Raw genomic sequence first — 19,291 nt, forward strand, 5'->3', positions numbered from 1 at the left:
ACTTTGTCTCTACTTTTTCTGAGCCAATCACATGCCAGCTGCAAGCGCTCCTCGAGGACGGCCGCGCCCCGCCCACCGCTACCGAGTTTGTAGCCCCGGAACCTAGGAGTCGCTTCTTATATAGGAAGCTAATAATGACCAAATGACTTAACTCAGAGACATGCATAAGTAGGAGGGGCACATAGACTCGACCAGCCTCACCTCAGCAGCACTGAGAATACAAAAATCTGTATTGAGGGAGGCACAGATATAGACTACATACCAGATATAATAGTAGCTGGAGAGAAGGGGGAAGACACTAACTAGCAACCTGGTTAGTTGTTTTCAGTCCTGTGTGACAATTCCCGATCTCATTTAGGGTTTTCCTAGAAAAGATCCTAGAGTCGTTTTTACCGGTTCCTTCAGCTCATTTGACAGATGAGGAAATTTAGCAACAGGATTAAGTGACTTGCCCAGGGTCACACAGCTAGTAAGTGTCTGAGGTTGGATTTGAACTCCTGCGCTACCTAAGCGCCCCACCTCCCTCTTATTCCAGTTTTGGTAGAGAAGGAAAAAAATTTCAACTTTATTCCTTCCTTGGCGCCAATCTCATCTAATCGAAAGCATCCGAGGCCGGAGGAACGTAAAGCACATGCGCAGAAAGTACTTTCGCAACTTTCGGGCAATTCAGGGGCCTAGCAGCAGGGAGAGAAAGTTTTGATATGCACATGCGCAAAACGATTCAAATACAGTACACACAGGCACGCAACCAGGCTCCGCCCCCACGTGGTTATTTTCTGGTTGGGCTGGGCGGTCGTGCACTTGCGCAGGCTGGTCCTCGGTCTCTCGTTTCCCGCCCCTCAGCTTCCCGACCCCGCCTCCTTGTTGTGGCTCAGGCGGAGTACGTGGAATTCCTTCTCCGGAGGCCCCACCCCCGCCCCCCAGACTGATACAATCAGAACCGAAGATGAGTTGGTAGTGGCAGACATGCGCTGTGCGAAGCCACAAGTTCTTCCCTCGGGGGAAGAGGTGTAGACCTTCCCTCTCTTCCTGGTCAGCAATCTTGCGGAGGATGGGCTGAAGGAGGTGTCGCACATGCGCAGCAGGTTCTCAGGAGGTCACCAGCGCGGTCCACTGAGTTGCTGGAGCGCGGTAGGCCCCGCCCCTCCGCCCCCGGGGCCGTGAGGTCATCGGCCGGGGGCGGGGCCCTCAACATGGGTGGAGTCGCGCACGCGCAGACGGACCCGGGCAGCGTCCCGCCCCCTCGGCCTTCTGTCACCTCACAGTCGGCGTTACCGGGGCGCGTGCGGCCCCGTGCGGCTGAGCAGCCCGCGCAGCGCAGCGTCGGCCCGTGTCTCCCGGCCCCCGACGCCGCCGGGCCTCTGCCCACCGCCCCGGTCGGTGCGTGCGGCACGGAAACGTCGAAGACGCCGCCGCTGCCCTCGGGGCCGCCGCCGGCGTCGATGGAGCCGACGAACCTGTACCCGGTGAAGCTGTACGTGTACGACCTGTCCAAGGGCCTGGCCCGGCGCCTGAGCCCCATCATGCTGGGTGAGCGCGCGGGACCCGGGGCGGAGGGGAGCACTGACCGAAGGAGTCTGACCTGGCTCCTGCTCTCTCCGGGAGCCCCGACCTTGGGGGCCCAGCCAAGCGCCCCGCTCAGGCGGTGACCTTGGGCTCGTGGGGGGGGTCCCCTTCTCCTGCGTGTTCCTGCCGAGAACCCCATCCCCCCACCCCACCCCGGCCCGGAGCCCGCGGTGGGGATGAAACAGGCAGGACACGGGCGTCTGCATGCGGCAAACCCCCGCTTCCCTCGGGCCGTAGTACCCCGGCCGGAGGGTTTGAAGGCGCCTGGGAAAGCCTTGTCCCCTTGAGCTTGGCCAAGGGACCCAGCCACAGTGGCCCGGACCAGGCTTCCAGCTGTGTGTGCGCGCCACTACGTTACCGACTGAACGCCTTGGGCCGGCCAGTTCGATTCTACACGTTCTGACAGCGTCTATGGACTGTGAGCTAGAGGCCCTGTGCTAGGTGGAGGCCGCGGGGGAGGGGGCCCCGAAATGGCTGTGAGCCCTCCCCAGGGCCCGGGTTCGGGAGCTTAGGGGAATCCCTTTGGGCCTGTTGGGGGAAGGCCCCCAAGGTGTTCGAAGGGAGGAAGGGATGCAGATGCAGATCCCGGCCCAGTCTGGTGGGGGAGGCTGATGGCTGCTGTGTTAGAAGAGAAATGAGGTTAGTTAGGAAGGGCGTTGGAAAATTAAACTATTTCTAATTAATTAACCCAGGAAACTGCCTCATTTCTAAAAAGGAAAGCCTAAATTCAGGCCAGACCCAAACCAAATGTAATGTGGTTTGACAAGCATTATTCAGAATTCTGTAGAACAAAGGTTTCTTGATCCATTTGTTTCAAGTCATTCTACATTTTGCCAGGGCCCCTGCCTTCCGGGGTCACTCTCCTCCACACCTTATTAACTTAAGGGGTTCAGCTACTCACTGTTTACTAATATCTGCCTTGCTGATTTGTAAATGCTTTTCATTGAGCTCAGGGGCCACGGTCAGAATCATAAAGTTGGCTCTATTGGCATTTCCGTAATATTTTTCAAGTTTAACTTAAGTCGAAGGAGATTTTGACTGCTAGAGGAAAAACACAGGAAGTGTGCGAGTCACAAATCTAAACCGAAAACTTACTAGTCACGGAGGGAGGTGCCTAGTCCCAGGTCGCTGATGATTACTGTCAAGTTATAAAAAATAAACAAAGACTTTGGACTGGAGCCCAGTGGTTTGTCCATTCATAATGAGAAGACACATTGATAGGTTTCCTAGATACACGGAAAAGGAACTGCTTTCAGCCTCACAAACTGGCCCTGGCCTCAAAGTGGGGATTCCCATCTTGGCCTCCCATTGGATCTCAGGTATTTTACAAGGCATTTTCTGCCCCCATTTCTTTATCCTGTCTGGGCCCAAGCTCTTCCATAAGACATAGAATTCCTAATGGAAGGAATTATAAAAGAGCTTTTAGAATTGAAGACTAGATGCATCTACTTGACTTTTCTGCCAGGCCTGACCCTATTAGATCCATATTCCATCCAGTTCTCCCTCTCCCCAGCATTGAGTAATTTCTCTTAGTAACCATTAGTGGTTTTGTCATTTTAAAACCATTTTTAATCCAGTTATATTTCTTATTCGTGCAGTTTTTCAAGCCAGAGCACTGCCTCTCTCCTATTTGACCCAATTGTCTTCTCACTGTCTGATTTAATTTCAGCACTGTTGGGAGCCAGGAGACATGGGTTTGAATCCTTGCTCTGTCTCTCAGTAGCTGTACAAGTAACCTCTCAACCTCCTCAGTTTTCTCATCCATAGAATGGCAAAAAACTACCATTATTACCAGCTTCCCAGGTTTATTGTGAAGAAAATCTTTTGTCAGCCTTAAAGGGCTGTAAAAATGTGAGTTACTCTGCCTTTCCTTTCCCTTGTCCAGTCTCTTTGATAACTAAATACTGGCTTTCTTTTCAAGAACGCAGGACCTATCTTGGCTAGAAGGGACTTCAGAGGCTATTTAGTCAACATACCTGTCCCTTGCCCCCCTCCATTTTATAGAAGGGGGAACTGAATCCCAGGGACATTTAAACAAAGTCACATAAATAATAAGTATCAAAAACAGAATTTGAACCCATGTCCTCTGACTCAAGAGAGCCAATGGTTTTTCTTTTCTAACCTGCATATTCCATTTGGTCAAGTGAAAAATGTTTCTGAAGTTAGCTATTGTTTTTCAGAGAGAAACAAATGCACCCATCATGCAAACTTAATATTCTCTTGTCTTATATTACCTTTGTCGTCGATCACTGCTGATTCCCAGTGACTTCCTCCCAGTTTTCCATTTTACATTTTGAGTAGCCCTAATATTTTTAGTCTGCCTTTCGTCCCCCATCCCTCCAAGGATTTTAGCTGCTCTTTCCTGCATCTCTCTATTCTGTTTCGGTGTAAAAACAGAATTGCAGTAAATAAGGTCACATTTTATGGTCTGCTCCTTCCCAGTGTGGTATAGACTCCCAACAAATGTGATTCTTTTTAGTTTTAAGATTTGGAGGGTATCCTTCCTCCACATCCATCACTAACTATGAAAATGCTCAAGCCTAAAGCTGAGCCTTCTTCTGCTTATACTTCTCTTAGGTGTAAACAGGTATCAAACCTCTCCTTTTCTTTGCATCCTTCTAAGACATACAAATGAGCTGTCCTTATTGTCCTTCAGTCCCTCCCCTCGGAGCTGCTTTCTCAATTTTGGAGTCCTCTTTTCGGCACAAGGAGCACAAATGGAGCATGGTTTTCTCAGGATAAGGGAAGCTTTGCCTCCCTCTGGTCCTTGCTAGTTGGGTCACAGATTGAACATGCTTGCCTGCTGCAAACAAGGGGGCATGTTCATATTTTCTGGCAAGCTCACTTCAAAACCATTTTGTGAGCCAAGGACATAGGAACGGATGTCGAGATGGGGCGATTTGTAGCCCAGTTCTATCTAAGAAATAGTTCTTGAGCTCCCATTGTGTGCTAGGTAGGCTTTGTTGGGGGGGGGGGAGGTGGTACCAGAGAGACTTTCCTCAGTGAAGTTTGTAATCTTCCGACAACTTGTCATGAAATGCCAGACTGTCAGCTCAAAGCACTAAGTGCCAGGAAGAGAAAGATGGGGCCACAGTGACCTTGTTATATATGATCCAGTTAAACCTGTTGAGACTTTTCTTCATGCTTTAACACTCATTATCAGGTTATATATTGGATTCCTTATCTGGGCTGTTTGGATTTTTATCTGACTTATGCATTTTCTTCATCTGCAAAATGGAGACAACATTAGCATCCACCCCAGCCCCCATTTGGGGGTTGTTTTGTTGCAAGGCATAATTTAATAAAAAGTTATTGGCCAACATTAATGATCTTGACTTAACATGTGATTCCCTCCAACACTACAAGAAGGAACTCACCAATGAATTATTTATTATGAAAATTCATTCCTCCACTGAAAAAGTCTTTGTCTTTTAGAGTTTTTAAAGTGGCAGAGGGCATAAAGCTTTTACCTTTTGAGAAAAAATAATAAACTGGAAGGGGATCCATTACAGATGGGGAAATTGAGGCCCAGATCTTGGCTGAGTCACTTTGACAAGGTCAGCTAGGCCAGGAGATCCATATCCATAGGAGTCCAGATGTGCCCAAAGGTCCTGTTTCATCCTTGCATTTTGATTGTGTGACATTCTCTCTCTTGTGCCAGAGTTAATCTGAATCACTGGCAGGGCCAAATTGAGGGAATCCCTGCTCTGACTGTGGCATTATTCCTTTTCATCTCAACTCTATTCACAGCTATGACTCAGGCCAAGGAACTAGGACTAACAGTAAGACAGGCATTGCCCATGTCATCTAGCCTGAGCCAGAATATTTAAGGGTTTCTGATGATTTTCCAGATTCAGTTTAATAAAGTAAACATTAAATGCAGGAGGAATGAATGGAGTAGTAACTGGTCCTTTGGGGCCCTGCTTCCAGAATCTTCCAGCCTGACTCGGGTCACACTGGAACTGCAAAGGACAACTGTCCTTAGACAGCCTTATCTTTCACATCTTCTCATAAATGTTGCCAGGAAAACAGTGCCAAGCCATATTGAAAACTAAATGCAAGCCTGGAAAAATTTCTGTTGTTTCCTCTCTAAATTCCACTAAGGATGAGAGTGTGTCCTTGTGCCACATCTTCAGTTAAACAGACCTCTGGTCACCAGAGCATGTTGGGTTTTGTTCCATCCCCAGGCCCCTTGTGTTTGCTGGCATACGTGAGAGTCAGAAGGCTGGCACAAGTGGGGAACAAGGAGAACCTGATAGGAAACTAAGGCAAAACCTCACTGTCTTAAAGAGCAGGATCCAGGCCAGGAATGACCTTGACTTCAGTCCATCAAGCTGAGTGCCCTGGACTTTCCCAAGTTACGAGAATAGCCAGAAATGCAGCCCTTCCCCACCCTGAGTGAAAGGAGGCTTTGTTTTACACAAAAACCTATGGAGCAGGAGAGGGCACCGTCACTGGGTCTTGGCGAAGAGACAGGACTAACCTAGCCAGACCAGCCTTGCTTGCCACTGGGTGTCTTAAGAACAAATTGGTTCTGTAGGGTTGGTACCAAAAGGTTGTCTTAATTTCTCTAATCTTCAGTTGTTCCCATAACATGTCAGTAAGTGGGCTCTTGTACCCACTGCAGAATTTTAGAGGGAGGACCTCAGAGTGATGGAAAATACACCTTCCCTTCCCCCATACCTTTTCACTGGCCTCCCATACATCCTCTGCAGAAAGGCTCCTTGGCATTGCAGGCATACCAGGAGAGCCGTGGGCTGGCTCTCTTGTTGCAGTTCTCATTGGCAGGGAGTGGCAGCCTACTCAGAAGCCACCATGTGCTTGTGGTCGCCCTTTGATGGTGCTAATACTGGTATGGCATCACAGGGTTGGCAAGGCATTTTACAAACATTCCACCTGATCCAACCATCCTGGGACAAGAGGTGAGTTTGATTATCATCACAGGGCTGAAATGACTTGACCCAAGGCCAGACAGCACTCCACTGTGGTGCCATGACTTGAATTCTTGGCCGCTGTTTTTACAACCTGCTCTTTGAGATTCCCTGAGGATTTGGTGCCTTTAATTGCGACCCTTGACGGGGTGCCTCGGGCCATCTCTTTTTTCCTTTTGTGCCTTTGCGTCATGTCCTCATGCAGGGATTGAGGCCAAATGGAGCGACTCCACTGTCCCAGCATGCTAGAGAAACTTTCCTAAATCTCTTCTCAGTCTTCATTCTCCTCAGGATGGCAACCCAGCTTAGTCAGATCTCCATAAGCTTTTTCATTAGTGTTCTCCCTTCCTCTGTTTCCTGTGGCTTTGGGAGGTAATAACAAATTTCCTCTTCTCCCATAAGGTGTAAAAAGAAAGTTGATTTCTTCACTGATGCTGCCCTTGGCAGCTACCATGACTCTCCACATGGCAGGGAGTCCTTATAAAGCATGGATGGGGGAAGTGGAGGCAGAGCTGACTTAAATGAACAAAGATGTGACTTCTGACCATCAAGGAAAAGAAAGCAGAGAGAGTGACAACTCACTGCATGAGCTACTCTGGTTCTCCACTAGCCTTTCGCCTCATCTAGAAATCTGAGGTCAGGGAACATCCTTTAGGCCCCAGGTGCCTGGTCACTAGAAATAAGGAAGGATAAAGTCTTCTGTCCAGCCTCACACTCACCTTCCTGCTGTTGTAGATCAGAATTGAGGGCGCCAGCATCCTACCCTCCCACATGCCCAACTCAGAAGTCATTCTTCAGTCCCCCTCGCCCCCATAAAGGAATCAGTTACCAGACCTGTTCAGTTCATGTCACCCCACTCTCAGGTTGCCCTTTCTTTCAGCCACAAGGCTCTATCCACTTAGTTCATCACCTTTTCCCAGGCGTTCACCACTCTTCTCCCTTTTTCGATCCAGCTGCCAAGTTTATTTTCCTAAAAGGCAGGGGTGACCGACAGTAAATCATTTCCCTGCTATAAAACCTCTTGCTTCAAGGACAAAAATCAGACTCTTCTTCACCTTGTCACATAACTTGTTTCTCTTTGCAGCCTTATTATTTATTGCACGTTACACCCTTTCAGCCACTCTCCATTCCAGCCAGACTGGTGTGCCCTCAGTCCTACTGTGCCCTGCAATGGACACACCATCTCTCCCACCTTGTTGCATTTCCATAAGCCACCTCCACACTCAGGATCTGGTTTCTCCCATCTCCATCTGCCAGAATCCTTAGACTTAGCTCCCAGGGGGCAGCTGGGTACCTCAGTGGATTGAGAACCAGGCCTAGAGACAGGAGGTCCTGGGTTCCAATCTGGCCTCAGACACTTCCCAGCTGGGTGACCCTGGGCAAGTCACTTGACCCCCATGGCCTACCCTTACCACTCTTCTGCCTTGGAGCCAATACACAGTATTGACTCCAAGATGGAAGGTGAGGGTTAAAAAAAAAGACTCAGCTCCTGCTCTAGACAAGCCTTCTCTGATACGTCAAACCTGCCAGGCACCTTTCCCCTCTTCTTCCTAAAATCACTTTTTGTATTCCCCTCCTCAAAAGAGTGAATGCTAGGAAATAGGCGGCACCATTCCAGTCTTATCTTTTGGTTCCACAGAGTGGGCATAGCCCTAGTTAGCCATACCCTATTATCTCATTTTAACAGCAAAAGGATGAAATGGAAATATTGCCCGAGCCCCTTTAGCTCAGTTGTTTAATTTTGTTCTCCTTTCTACTAAATCCTAAATTCAGCATTTGCCCTGTCTGCCTCTGTTACTTTGGGGCAGGCCTTTAGCCTTTTCCTCAAAAGAACCATAATGATAATGTACAAGTTAAGTCACTGAGGGAGAGTAATTTTAAAAATTCTATTTCTAGTTAAGTCTAATTCTGACTTTTTAATTTCTAAAGAAGAAAATCAGATTAGTCAAAACTTTTCAAAAGGAACAAAGATTTCCATGATAAATTTCACCGTTCACTTTGGAAGACAAATACTCATTTTTTCAAGGTTCTCTGCCATTTTCTGGAAGGCTCTTGGCCTTTGTCTGGAAGGAGACAGATTTCCCTTTTCCTAAAAGAGGAGATAGGTACATCAGATGTGTCTGTGAAGATTAGGGAAGACAGTCTTTAAGGCAGTAGCTGCAGAGATAAGCCAGGCCACAGGGCAGAACAGCCCACCTTTAAGTTTGGGGTACATTCATGGCAGTGCGTTTATTTAGAATTCCTTGTCGTGACCCACGATCGCTGTCCCCCTACTCACTGAACTGAAATTTCACATGCACCTGATAGGCTGAGCATTTTAACGAGATTAGCCCCTTTTTATAGACCTAGAATATATTCTAGTGAGTTTATTAACCAGACTCTCCTTGAATTTGTGGGGAGGGGAATCTTAGCAAATCGCAAACACAGGTCAGATTGACTGTGGGATTGGAGGGAGGGAGGAAGCCTTCTGGCCCATCCTTGAGACTGAAAGGGAGAGGCATACTGGTAATGTTAATGCATGAAGAGTTACAAAACTGGTCGTGCTTTTTGACCCAGCACTTCGCTTGCTAGGGCCTCATCATCAAAATATGCAAAGGAGGACGAAAAAGATCCGACTATAGAAGAACATTTGCAGGGGTGGTATTTGTAATTGCAGAAAAAGAACACAACCATTAAGCCTCAAAATCGGAGACTTTCCGACAAAGTAATGAATTCCAGTAGAAACGAATGGGGACGCTTCAATTAAGCAGCTCATTGCCAGGTCACCCAAACCACCCACATGTTAAAGGCTGCAGCCAAACTTTGTTACCTGGCTGACAGTCGAGGGTGATACGGCAAGGGTGTGGTGTGTGATTTTAGTTCTTACCCTTTTTGCACCTTACTGGATTCTTTGTTTCAGTGGACTTTGACTATTAGGAAATCCATGAGGCCCTGGCCCAAGTCTCTAAATTACGAATGCCATCTTCTTTTCACAGGTAAACAGCTGGAAGGCATCTGGTGAGTTGAACTGATTTTCAGTCTTAACTGGGTTAATTGGTTTAAGGGCCAGGGAATAAAGACCCTGTAGTCTCCAGACCGTTTCTGGCTCCTTTCTAACTTGAAACCTAGGCCCACTTTTCATTTATTTTAAACTTTCAAGATGTAAGAGTTGACTGCATTCAGAGAAACAGTATGGTATTATGGGAATACCACTACGTGGCCTTACATGGCCTTGCAAATCAGGGGACCTGAATTCTAGTCCTGCTTTTGTCTTTTGCTAACTGTGAGCATGGGCAATTCTCTTCACCACTCAAGGCTTCAGATCCCTCATCTTTACGTTCATGTCCAATGCTGATATTCTGTGAATTTAGTTTAAGTGGGCAGAGGGGACTTATGCCCACCAATTGCCTACCAACCACTCAGCCTTCCGACCTCATATCTCTGTTTTATACCTACTGTCTGCCTGCTAAATGTTGTAAGCTGGGCACCCCAAGGAAATGAGTTGAGTGGGACCACTTCAGTTTGGGTTCCATATTAGAATGACCATTATTATGGATCCCAGTGCATGAGCAGGCACTTTTCCATGGAATAGATTCATAGGCAGTCTTGTTTGGCCCTCCTTTTTCCAAAGCTGACTCAAGGTAGCTGGAAAGGTCCAAGGGTATCATCAGAAGGCTCCCCAAGCCAGCCTCCCAATCCCAGTCTCCCCACTTTAGTGTGGAAGTAGTTTGTTTTGGTTGAGTGTTGAGATTACCATGCTGCTTTGCAGGCTTCTATTCCAGAAGATGATCTGGGAGTGACTTGAGGATTAGGGCTCCTCCCGTCTCCCTTCCCCATTTTGTGAATTTTAACCAAACTGTTTCTATCTGGGAAGGGTAGGCAGGTAGATTCCCTCATTAAACCCATGAGTTTCATCTCCAGATTCCTGTGAATTTATGTTTCCTCCTTACCATTTCTTTCTTCTTCATGGCAGGCACACCTCCATAGTGGTTCACAAGGATGAATTCTTCTTCGGCAGTGGCGGCATTTCCAGCTGTCCCCCTGTAAGTACTTCCTTTCTCAGACCCTTTCCTTTGCTGCCTCTGATCCTATGAGATTCCTGCAGGAACATGGATTGGTGGGTTACTCATTAGATCCCTACCAGTGCCATTTATGTTTTAAAAACTATTTCTGAGGCTTTCTTGCACCACATCCCATGTTTCCCATCTCGGGGGGTCTTCTTGCCAGCCTGCCACAGTTTTGAGCACAGGCCCTACTTATTGGGAGATCTTCTCTGGATGACATATGGACAAGAATCAGACAGAACTAAAAGGTGTAGCTAAACTACAGGCTTCCCTGGTGGGAGGCAGGGGGTGGAGGGTAACCTCATCAGTGGGACCATGGGACTCCACTGGAGACCGTTTTGTTCCGCCGTCACTCTTGATTGTTTCCCCCCTTGGCACTCTGAACTAAGCAGAAGAGGGACCCTTGTGCCTGAGCTTTGGCCACCTACTGCTACGGGGATTGATCAGTGTTTCCCAGCTAGTCAACCATGGGGCCAACCCTTGCAGATCAGAAGTAATAATAATAATAATAACCTGGTTGGCCATTTTACCAAGTTTTTGCTGCTTGAATCTCCAAAGGAGAAATGGCATGTGTTTTTGTGGGTATACATGGCAATGGAGAAACGAATTGATCAATATAAACGCCTTCCAGGTGCCCTCGGCCCTCTGTTTATGAATCAGGTCAGGGACCCCGGGACTACACACAGCTGCCTCATAGATTACACAGACAAGAATCTTAGATTAGAAAGCAGTCTGGTGGATATCGGGTTTAGACCATCATCACATCCTATACTACCTACCATGATCTACAGATAATCGACCACAGGAGAAGGAAAGGAGAGACTTTTCGCCACTCTGGCCCGGGGAAAATTCTTGACGAGAAGTAGGAACAATCCCAAAAGATCAGCTGGATGGTTTTGATGGCATAAAACTAAAAAACTTTGGCACAAGCATGATCCATGCAGTTAGAAGTAAAACAAGGAAGAGATGGGGAGCAGATGGATACAAATAAGTAAGAATACAAACCGTTCCCTCATAGACATGGCAGCTCTCAACAGCCCTAGGAAATAATGAGAAAGCCTGCAGCAGGCGCCTGCTAGGAGTCACACACTAAGAAGATGCCACCCTGAAAACCACCCCGTCTGCAGTTGTATTGGGCACTTTGTTGGTCACTGGTGTTGTAGGACAAGTTATAAGGTAGAGATATAAATAGATAGACAGCACAAGGCAGAGAGCTGGCTGGCTGACATGGACATTCTGGCTGGATCAGCGTGGCTGCTAGGGCTTTTAGGAGACAAGGGGATTTCTCCCTCCACAGGAGATACTGGTCCAAGCTGAGTCCTTGATGGTGCAGGTAACAGGAACAACTTCTTGGTCAGCCAGCAAATCCACAAACCGAGGTAACAGACACTCTGTAACTGGTCCACCCAGTTACAATGACGTGTCCCTCCCTCAGTCGAGGCATTCAGTTGTCACCCAGAATCTCCAAAGTTTCCCAGCTCCCAAGCTCCTTCCTCAGCCCTTGGCCGTTCCAAAACTCTTTCTTTAAAACCCTGCTGTTGCATTCTACTAAGAGTGTCCGAGTCAGCCAGCCAGCTCTGCCTTCTGCCCTCTCTCTATTTGTATACCTACCTTATAACTTTTCCTATAACACTGGGTGGGCAGGGAGGGGAAGGAGGACGGGTTGTCCCTAAGACACATAGATGAGGCTGTCGGTGCCCCACTGTGTGTGCAGGCCCTTTGACCAATGATGCCGCTAGTCATTGGCAGCTTCCCTCAGAGAAGTCAAAGGCAGGCAGTCAAGACCCGAGGCTGCCAGAGCATTGATGGCAAGACTTTTTGTCGTGTGGCCGGTGGCCTTCCACTAGGGATGGCCGAACAAGTCATAGCAGATGAACAAAATGAGCTGGTACAGCATTGTTACAAATGGTGACCGAGAGATTCAGAGAAACATGCAGATGCCCGTGTGATTGGATAGAAGTACGTAGAGCCGGGGCAACAGTTTTCCCAGGGACCGCAGAAGGAACTTTGGGAGGCCTCAGAACTGGACGGTTCGGTGCCACGGTTTCTGGAGGTGCAGAGAGAGATGGGCTGGCGACTTGGTTTGCTTTGCCCGTGTTATAAGGGAGAGCTGCTGGGGGTGGGGCCAGGGTTGGTGGGCAGTGATAATCACGCCCCCAAAGTGCCACAAATGAAACATTTGAAAACTCTCCAGTGGAGAGTGGAAGTAAGTTCAGGGTGGGACAGGCACAAGCAGAGAAGTAAGTCACTGTCATCTGTCAAGCTGTCTCCATGACAGACATTCCCAGCTTAGTAGGCAGGCTTTCTCCTTTGTATAATGAAACATTCCTGTTTAATATAATATATATTATTTATGTTCTCTATAATATAATAAATATTACATTAAACAATAAAAAAAGAGTTTAAAGAAAAAGAAGCCTCCTCGCTAGCCTAAGTACCCAGCCAAAAAGAGGCAGGTTTTCAGTCCTGAAGATGTCCTCTGAGCCCCACAATGCTTGGCGATGGTCAGCTTTGTATAACTGGAGTGACCGGGCCCACAAAAGGAAACTGAAACTCCTGATCCAGCTGAGAGGTTTTAAAAGCTGCTGAGGGAGTTGTTGTTGCTCGAGTGTGCGCTGTCAGAAGCCTGGGTTCACATCCCAGCTCTCCTGCTTTCTGCTTAAACCCCCCTGGGGGCCTCAGGCTCCTCTGTGTGGTTAGAGGCTAGGATGACCCTTTCCAGCTCCCAATAGAGGGTCTTAATGGTTCCACCTCTCGAGATTCGGTAGAAATTCTCAGCAGTTGGTGATTGCCCTAATATGGTTGGCTTGCCCTTGCAGGGAGGGACACTGCTTGGGCCCCCAGACACTGTGGTTGAAGTAGGAAGCACTGAAGTGACTGAAGAAATCTTCCTGGAATACCTGTCCTCCCTGGGGGAGTCCCTGTTCCGGTGAGTAGTGGACAGCCCTGGAGACATCATCTCCTGCCTGCAAAAGGAGCATTAGGCTGGGGTGGGAGAGGGAAGGCCCCTGAGGGGGCACAGTCCCAGCTTTCCCATCCTCATACCACAATTACCAGGGAGTTCACGAAGGGAGGAAGGCAGCCCAGGGAAGCCCCAGGGCTCCCTATTTGCAGACCACTCCAATGGAAGGGGTTTTGATGCACATAGTGTCATGCTCAGTGTTATAGAAGAAAATGCATTCTTCTTACAAAAACCCTATTCCCATTACCGGAGTCCAGAAAGGATGTCTAGTCCAACCTGGTTTTACAGAGAAGGAAATCAAATCTCCGAGAGAGGTGATTTGCCCATGGTCACACAGGTTGTGAGAATTGGAGACAGGATTAGAACTCAGGGCTTCTGGTTAGGGCCAAGGCGCTTTCCCTTGTGTCAGGCTGGCTCCCTTCAGTTATTGACATTTCTCTAGCGCCTTTGAGGGTTTACAAAACACTCGGATCTACTCTGAAACCTCTGGGATTGAGTCCTGCGAATGTCACCATGCCCATTCTACAGAGGCCCATGTTGAGTCAGTCATGCTCCTGGGCACATGAGAAGCCCATCCACCCTCACCGCCTTTTAGCAAGTGTTCCATTTTGGGGGGTGCTCACGGCTCCTGTCTCCTCCTTTCTGTGGACAGAGGCGAGGCCTATAATCTCTTTGAGCACAACTGTAACACATTCAGCAACGAAGTGGCCCAGTTCCTGACAGGGAAGAAGATTCCCTCCTACATCACTGACCTTCCGTCTGAAGTCCTCTCCACGTGAGTGCTGCCCCTCCTCCCCCAAATCATCGGGGCCCTCCCTGGTGGCCATCTGTTCCCCACTGTGTGGTGGGTGCCCCAGAGTCAAGGTGCTTGGCTCCCCCTGACCAGGCAGGATGGAAGAGGGGAAGCAGCGGCCGGAAGCCCCGTCGCTACCTGCTCGGCATCCCTTGAGGCCCCCCCACCCCTCCCCTGGCAGTGTCTCTGGGTCTGCCTGTTTGGGGTGGGCTTTGGAGCCCCTGGGCTAGAACGAAGGCAGGTCCAGAATGCCCCGGTTAGACCTCATTCTTGTTGGTGCTTCTTGACAGTCCTCAGAGCCTACTTTTGTATTTCTCTGGGAGCAGTGTGTGGGAAGGGGCCCATGGCCGGAGCCCCTTCTGAAGCTTTGCCCTAGTTCCCTGCACTGTCCCAGCCCAGTCCCAGCTCCCGTGGCTCCAGGGCTTCCTTCCCAAATGCCTGGTGAGGCGGGAGGGGCCGGCATCATCCCATTGTACAGATGAGGGTACTTGAGGCCTCGAGAGCTGCCATGACTTGCTCAGCGGTAATCAGTGGTGGAGGCCTTAAAGTCTTCTGACTGTGAATCCAGGATTCTTGGCCCAGCACTGCAGTGTGGCTGGCCTCTGAGACCAGTCCAGAGATGGGGTAGAGAAGGGCTGACCACAGAGAGGAGGGAGGCCCTCGATGAGCTTAGAGAAGATGCTTGTGCCCAGGAAGACAGGGATGTCCCAGATGCGTAAAACATGCCTTTTGGAGGAGGCATCAGATCACTTTGGGGGGGAGCAGCAGGGACAGTGGCTGGATCAGGAGACAGATGTCTGAGAGCCAAGAACAGATGAGAAAGCAAGTGTGTGAGTGTCCAGACAGCGTGAGGTGTCCACCTCGGAGGAGCCTACAGGCCTTCTGGGCCTTCCCTCCATCAGGCCTGGCCGACTCAGGCGCCCACCGCCATTTGCCTGTTGGACTTCCCCTTGGGTCACCCGGGACACAGGTCAGATGGAGCCCTGAGCAGCCAGCCATGTTTAAGACCAACCCCAGTGGCTTCTTCCTTCCCAGGGCTCACCCCTAGATTCTAATGCCAGGAGAGGCCCTCAGAACCCTGTTGGGCAGGATCTGGAGTGTAGGGCAGACGTCTGGAAGTCAGTGCTGTTCTCAGTTACCCCGATGTGCCAAGTTCTCTGCCTGTGTGTTTGCGTGAGGACGGGCTGGGCTGTGGGGCTCTCCCTGTCCTGCTTCCAAGGACCCTCTCAAGGCCCTGGAGCAGTTTTCAGACGCACTTGTTCTCTGAGGAGTCACGCTGAGTCAGGAAATTTTGAGAATGTGAGTGGCTTCTCTTGGTGGGCTGGTGTCTCAGAGCCAGCTCTGAAAGATTCCAAAGGGACACTTGAGTTCCTTGATGGAGAATCTCCCAGGGAGCGGGCCAGGCCCTTGAGGAAGTGGGCTTCCGAGAGCACGGCCAGTCCCTGTGTGGCCTGATCCAGACCGAGGTCCAGGCAGCCTCCAGTGAGCGCTTTTTGGGGTGGGGAGCTTCCAGTTGTGCTCAAAGTCCCGAGCCTTGGAAGTAGAGTGATTTCCAAGAACAAGTCCGGGGGGCCCCGAGGCCCAGGGGCTGGCCAGAATTGCTAGGGAAGCAGGTGATGGAGTCATCTCTGCCTTTCCACCAGAGCAAAGAGTGTTGTGGCTGAGCGGCCTCTTCCCCCTCTCCTGTCTTCTCCCACAGGCCCTTCGGACAGGCTCTGAGGCCCCTCTTGGACTCTATCCAGATCCAGCCCCCTGGTGGGAACACCTTTGGCAGACCCAATGGCCAGAGCTAACAGGCCTAGAAGGGGAGTACCTCGCCTTGCCGCCTCGACTCACCAGGGCTTTTCCTTTTTAAAAAAACAAACCCTACCAGATTTCTATTTTATAATTTTACATCAGAGCTAACAACCAGGGGACGGCTTTTTAAATTTCCCAGGGAAGGAGATCATCGGGCTGCATGTAGGACAATGCTGCTAAAACCAGAACAAAATGCCATCCCTTCTAACAGTATTATACTAATTTATTAAGGCTGTCTTGTCTGTGAGTTCACTTTTGACGCTGTTTGCTAAGCGTCCCCCACTCCGCAGAAGGGGGAGGCTGCGGAACCAGGAAAAGGCGGGGCTGCTCAGGGGCAGGCCAGGCTTCCAGGCAGGGGGAGAGGCGGCCGGGGGCTCCCAGCCACGGGGGAGGCCGGATGGAGGGGCAGGAGTCAGGAAGGAAGGAGACAGGACACGGTGTGTAGAGCCGGTGCCCTCGCCTCATCCAGTCGCCAGTGCTAGTTAGCGCAGCCTTGATGACCCATCCCCCAGCACGTAGCAGCCCCCGGGCAGCAGCGGGGGGAGTGGGGAGAGTGCTCCCCGGGATCCCAAGAGGAGAAACGAAGCGCAGCCAGGATGGCTGGGCGCTGTGTGTCTGATAGGAATGCTCCCACTGTCCCAAAAGCATCTGGGAGACACACTTTGGTTTCTTCCCGTTCTGAAGCTGGCTTTAGGGGAGGTGGAGGGAGCCCCACATCTCAGTGCTGGGAGGAAGAGTCTGAAGGATTCTCTGAGAGACTTTCAAGTTCCCCTTCCCTCTGGCCGAGCCACCTGCTGCCCCTCTGACCAGACTAATGTTAGCGGTGCCAGGGCTCAGATGGCCTCTCCTCTCTGGTTCTTGGCTCCAGCCAGCCCGCACAGTTTAGTATTCCCAGTAGCTCATTGAGGGGAAACGATGCTTAGGAAGCTTCCAGCCTCTTGGGCGTTCTGTGTGGGATAGCTGGGTATGAAGACTTAGGGTTCTGCCCAGTCACGGGCCTGGCATTGGTGAGCAGGGGCAGGAAGGAGGGCCTTCGTCAACATTGACCGTAGGGCATCAGTGTAGGCTGAAGAGAGCAGGGGTCAAGGGTTGGGGACCCATCCAGCCCTCCTCAGCATCACAGGATCACGGCCTCCCCACTGGGCTGCAGCGTCCCCTGCCAATGCTTGGAAGCACTGGACATCTTTTGGCCCCCAGGTGAGGGTGGGGGAATGGGTCCTCTTGGGCTCTGCCCAAGGGCCAGCTGGAAGAATTCAGCGTGTGCTTTTATGGGCTGCACTCAAGATGGACAGAAAAGCAAATTGCGAGCTTGGGGGTAGGTGCGGACAGGAGAAGCTACATGGGGCTGCAGTTGGGTCAAAAAAAATGTTTTTCTTCTTTTCTTTCCGTCCTGCCCCCTCCACTGAAAAAGAAAAACAAAGTCCCCAACCGTTAAGCGTCATTGAGCAGAACCAATCCCTGTGTTGTCCGTGTCCAAACGTGTACCTGGAGTCCGTCTCTGGCCCAAGGGGCAGCTTGTTTTTGTGCGCCTTGATGGGTAACTGAGTGTCCATTGAATTCAAGAAGCTCAGGCGCTGGGTCATACTGCCCCCTGCTCAGACAGGTGCCTCGATTGACCCCAAACTCAGGAGCTGCCCACAGCCCACGAGGCTCCGTAGGGCTTGAGGGTGGAGAGCCCTGGGCCGGGCAACGGCAGATGTGCCTCCAGTAGTGGGGGGTGGCGTGGTGGTTACTCGCACCTTCCCCCTTCCTGAAATGAAGCCTGTGTTCTTGCATATCCCTTTTCCCCTCTAATAAGCCAAGTTAGCATCTGGATCTGGGATGGAGGTGTTTGCTGGTTGATCTGTTTTCTATAATGCAATAAACTTGGGTCTACCACCCACTCACTCTGTGTCCTGTTTGGCTCACACTTCTAAAGGGGGTGGTGGGAAGGGGAGCAGGCCCCACACTTGCCCAGCGGAGGGAAGAGGAGCGGGCACCGTGCTTACCCAACAGGAGAAAGAGGAGCAGGCCCTGTGGTTGTCCAGTGGGGGGCCCCATGGTGTCCAACAGTTTCCGACACAGGTATCTGGGTTAGCCCCCAAAGTGCCCGTTTGCTGGGGTTGGGGGCAGGAGTATGGGTGTAGACAATAGAGAAGCTCTTCTCTCAGTCTAGTTCCTGTACCTCCCCCTTTGCCTCAGTTTCCTTGGGTGCACTAGATCCTTTCATGTGGGGAGAGAGGCAGGGAAAGGATACCCATTTATAGAGCCCCTGCTATGTGCCAGGACTGTGCTAATAATTACAAATATCTCGTTTGATCCCTTCCAACCATCTGAAATGCTCCAAGTCACCCGTGAGAAAAGCAAAACTGACCGACCCTGAGGCTTCGCAAATTGTCAGAGACAACCAAAATGGGGCCAGGAGAGGACAGACACTAATGCACCCGCTGTTGCTGGAGCTGAGAAGCTGTGTGACCATTTTGGAAAGCAATGAGGCATCGTGCTGTGTATAATAATAAATGTGCTAACATCTCCTGCCTCCTCTTCTGCATTAAAACCTTTTCCCAGACGTCCTGTGTCCTCTCTCCCCTCCTTGCCTCGTGAATCCCTCCTCCCCATTTCACCCTGGAGAAAAAAGCGGGGCGCCCTTTTGATTGTCCATAAAGTGCAATGTCTGTGCCTTTTGACCCAGCAGTTCTGCTAGTTTGCATCTATCCCAGGGATAAGGAGCACATTTAGAGCCGGTTTTTTTGGTTAGTGGCAAAGGGCAGGAGACAAAGACGCCCATCGATTAAGGAATGGTCAGATACTTTGTGCTATGTGAGTGGCATGGAAAGAATGGCAGATTCATGGCAACATTGACGTGATCTGAGTGAGCTTAGAATGAAGAAATCAACAGGCGAGGATCACGGTGACAAGGATGGAAAGAACAGCCATCCCACATCTCAAAGGATCCAAGGGCTGCCAGGGCCCGAAAGAAGAGCTCTGAGCCCCCAGCCAGCTCCTTCCTCCAATCGTGGGAAGCCACCACTGAAGAACATTGCACATCATTTTGCTTTTTTGATATATTGATTGGGTTTGCCAATTTGCTTTTTTTATTACTTTTTTAAAGATCCTTTGTTCTGTGGAATGGCATGATGGGATACTGTGATGTAAAAACCCAAAGGATCGATTTGTTTTTTTAAAATGTTAGCTCTCTAGCATAAGCAGCCTAGAAGAA

General features: G+C 50.1%; 1 protein-coding gene across 2 annotated transcripts; it reads left to right on the forward strand.

Annotated features, from left to right (window-relative positions):
- The first annotated feature begins 1,316 nt into the window (after window positions 1-1,316).
- On the forward strand, window positions 1,317-18,634 carry DESI1 (desumoylating isopeptidase 1). Of its 2 annotated transcripts, none has more exons than XM_044679804.1 (6): window positions 1,317-1,530; window positions 9,473-9,494; window positions 10,450-10,519; window positions 13,360-13,469; window positions 14,155-14,277; window positions 18,420-18,634. In XM_044679804.1, the coding sequence occupies exons 1-6, from the start codon at window positions 1,443-1,445 to the stop codon at window positions 18,427-18,429; spliced, it is 423 nt and encodes a 140-aa protein (XP_044535739.1). In that variant the 5' UTR covers window positions 1,317-1,442; the 3' UTR covers window positions 18,430-18,634. The 2 variants fall into 2 exon arrangements, with proteins under 2 accessions (XP_044535739.1, XP_044535738.1); XM_044679803.1 differs by lacking the exon at window positions 18,420-18,634 and adding an exon at window positions 15,995-16,323.
- The last annotated feature ends 657 nt before the right edge of the window (window positions 18,635-19,291 follow it).

The sequence above is a fragment of the Gracilinanus agilis genome, chromosome 5 (assembly GCF_016433145.1).
Source record: "Gracilinanus agilis isolate LMUSP501 chromosome 5, AgileGrace, whole genome shotgun sequence".
NCBI lineage: Eukaryota > Metazoa > Chordata > Mammalia > Didelphimorphia > Didelphidae > Gracilinanus > Gracilinanus agilis.

Bases quoted from the DNA above. Each gene is read 5' to 3' on its own strand.
- DESI1 (XM_044679803.1), top strand. From the start codon at position 1,443: ATGGAGCCGACGAACCTGTACCCGGTGAAGCTGTACGTGTACGACCTG. The intron at 10,520-13,359 runs GTAAGTACTTCC...TTGCCCTTGCAG, and splicing joins GCATTTCCAGCTGTCCCCCT to GGAGGGACACTGCTTGGGCC. The intron at 14,278-15,994 runs GTGAGTGCTGCC...CTTCTCCCACAG, and splicing joins CCGTCTGAAGTCCTCTCCAC to GCCCTTCGGACAGGCTCTGA.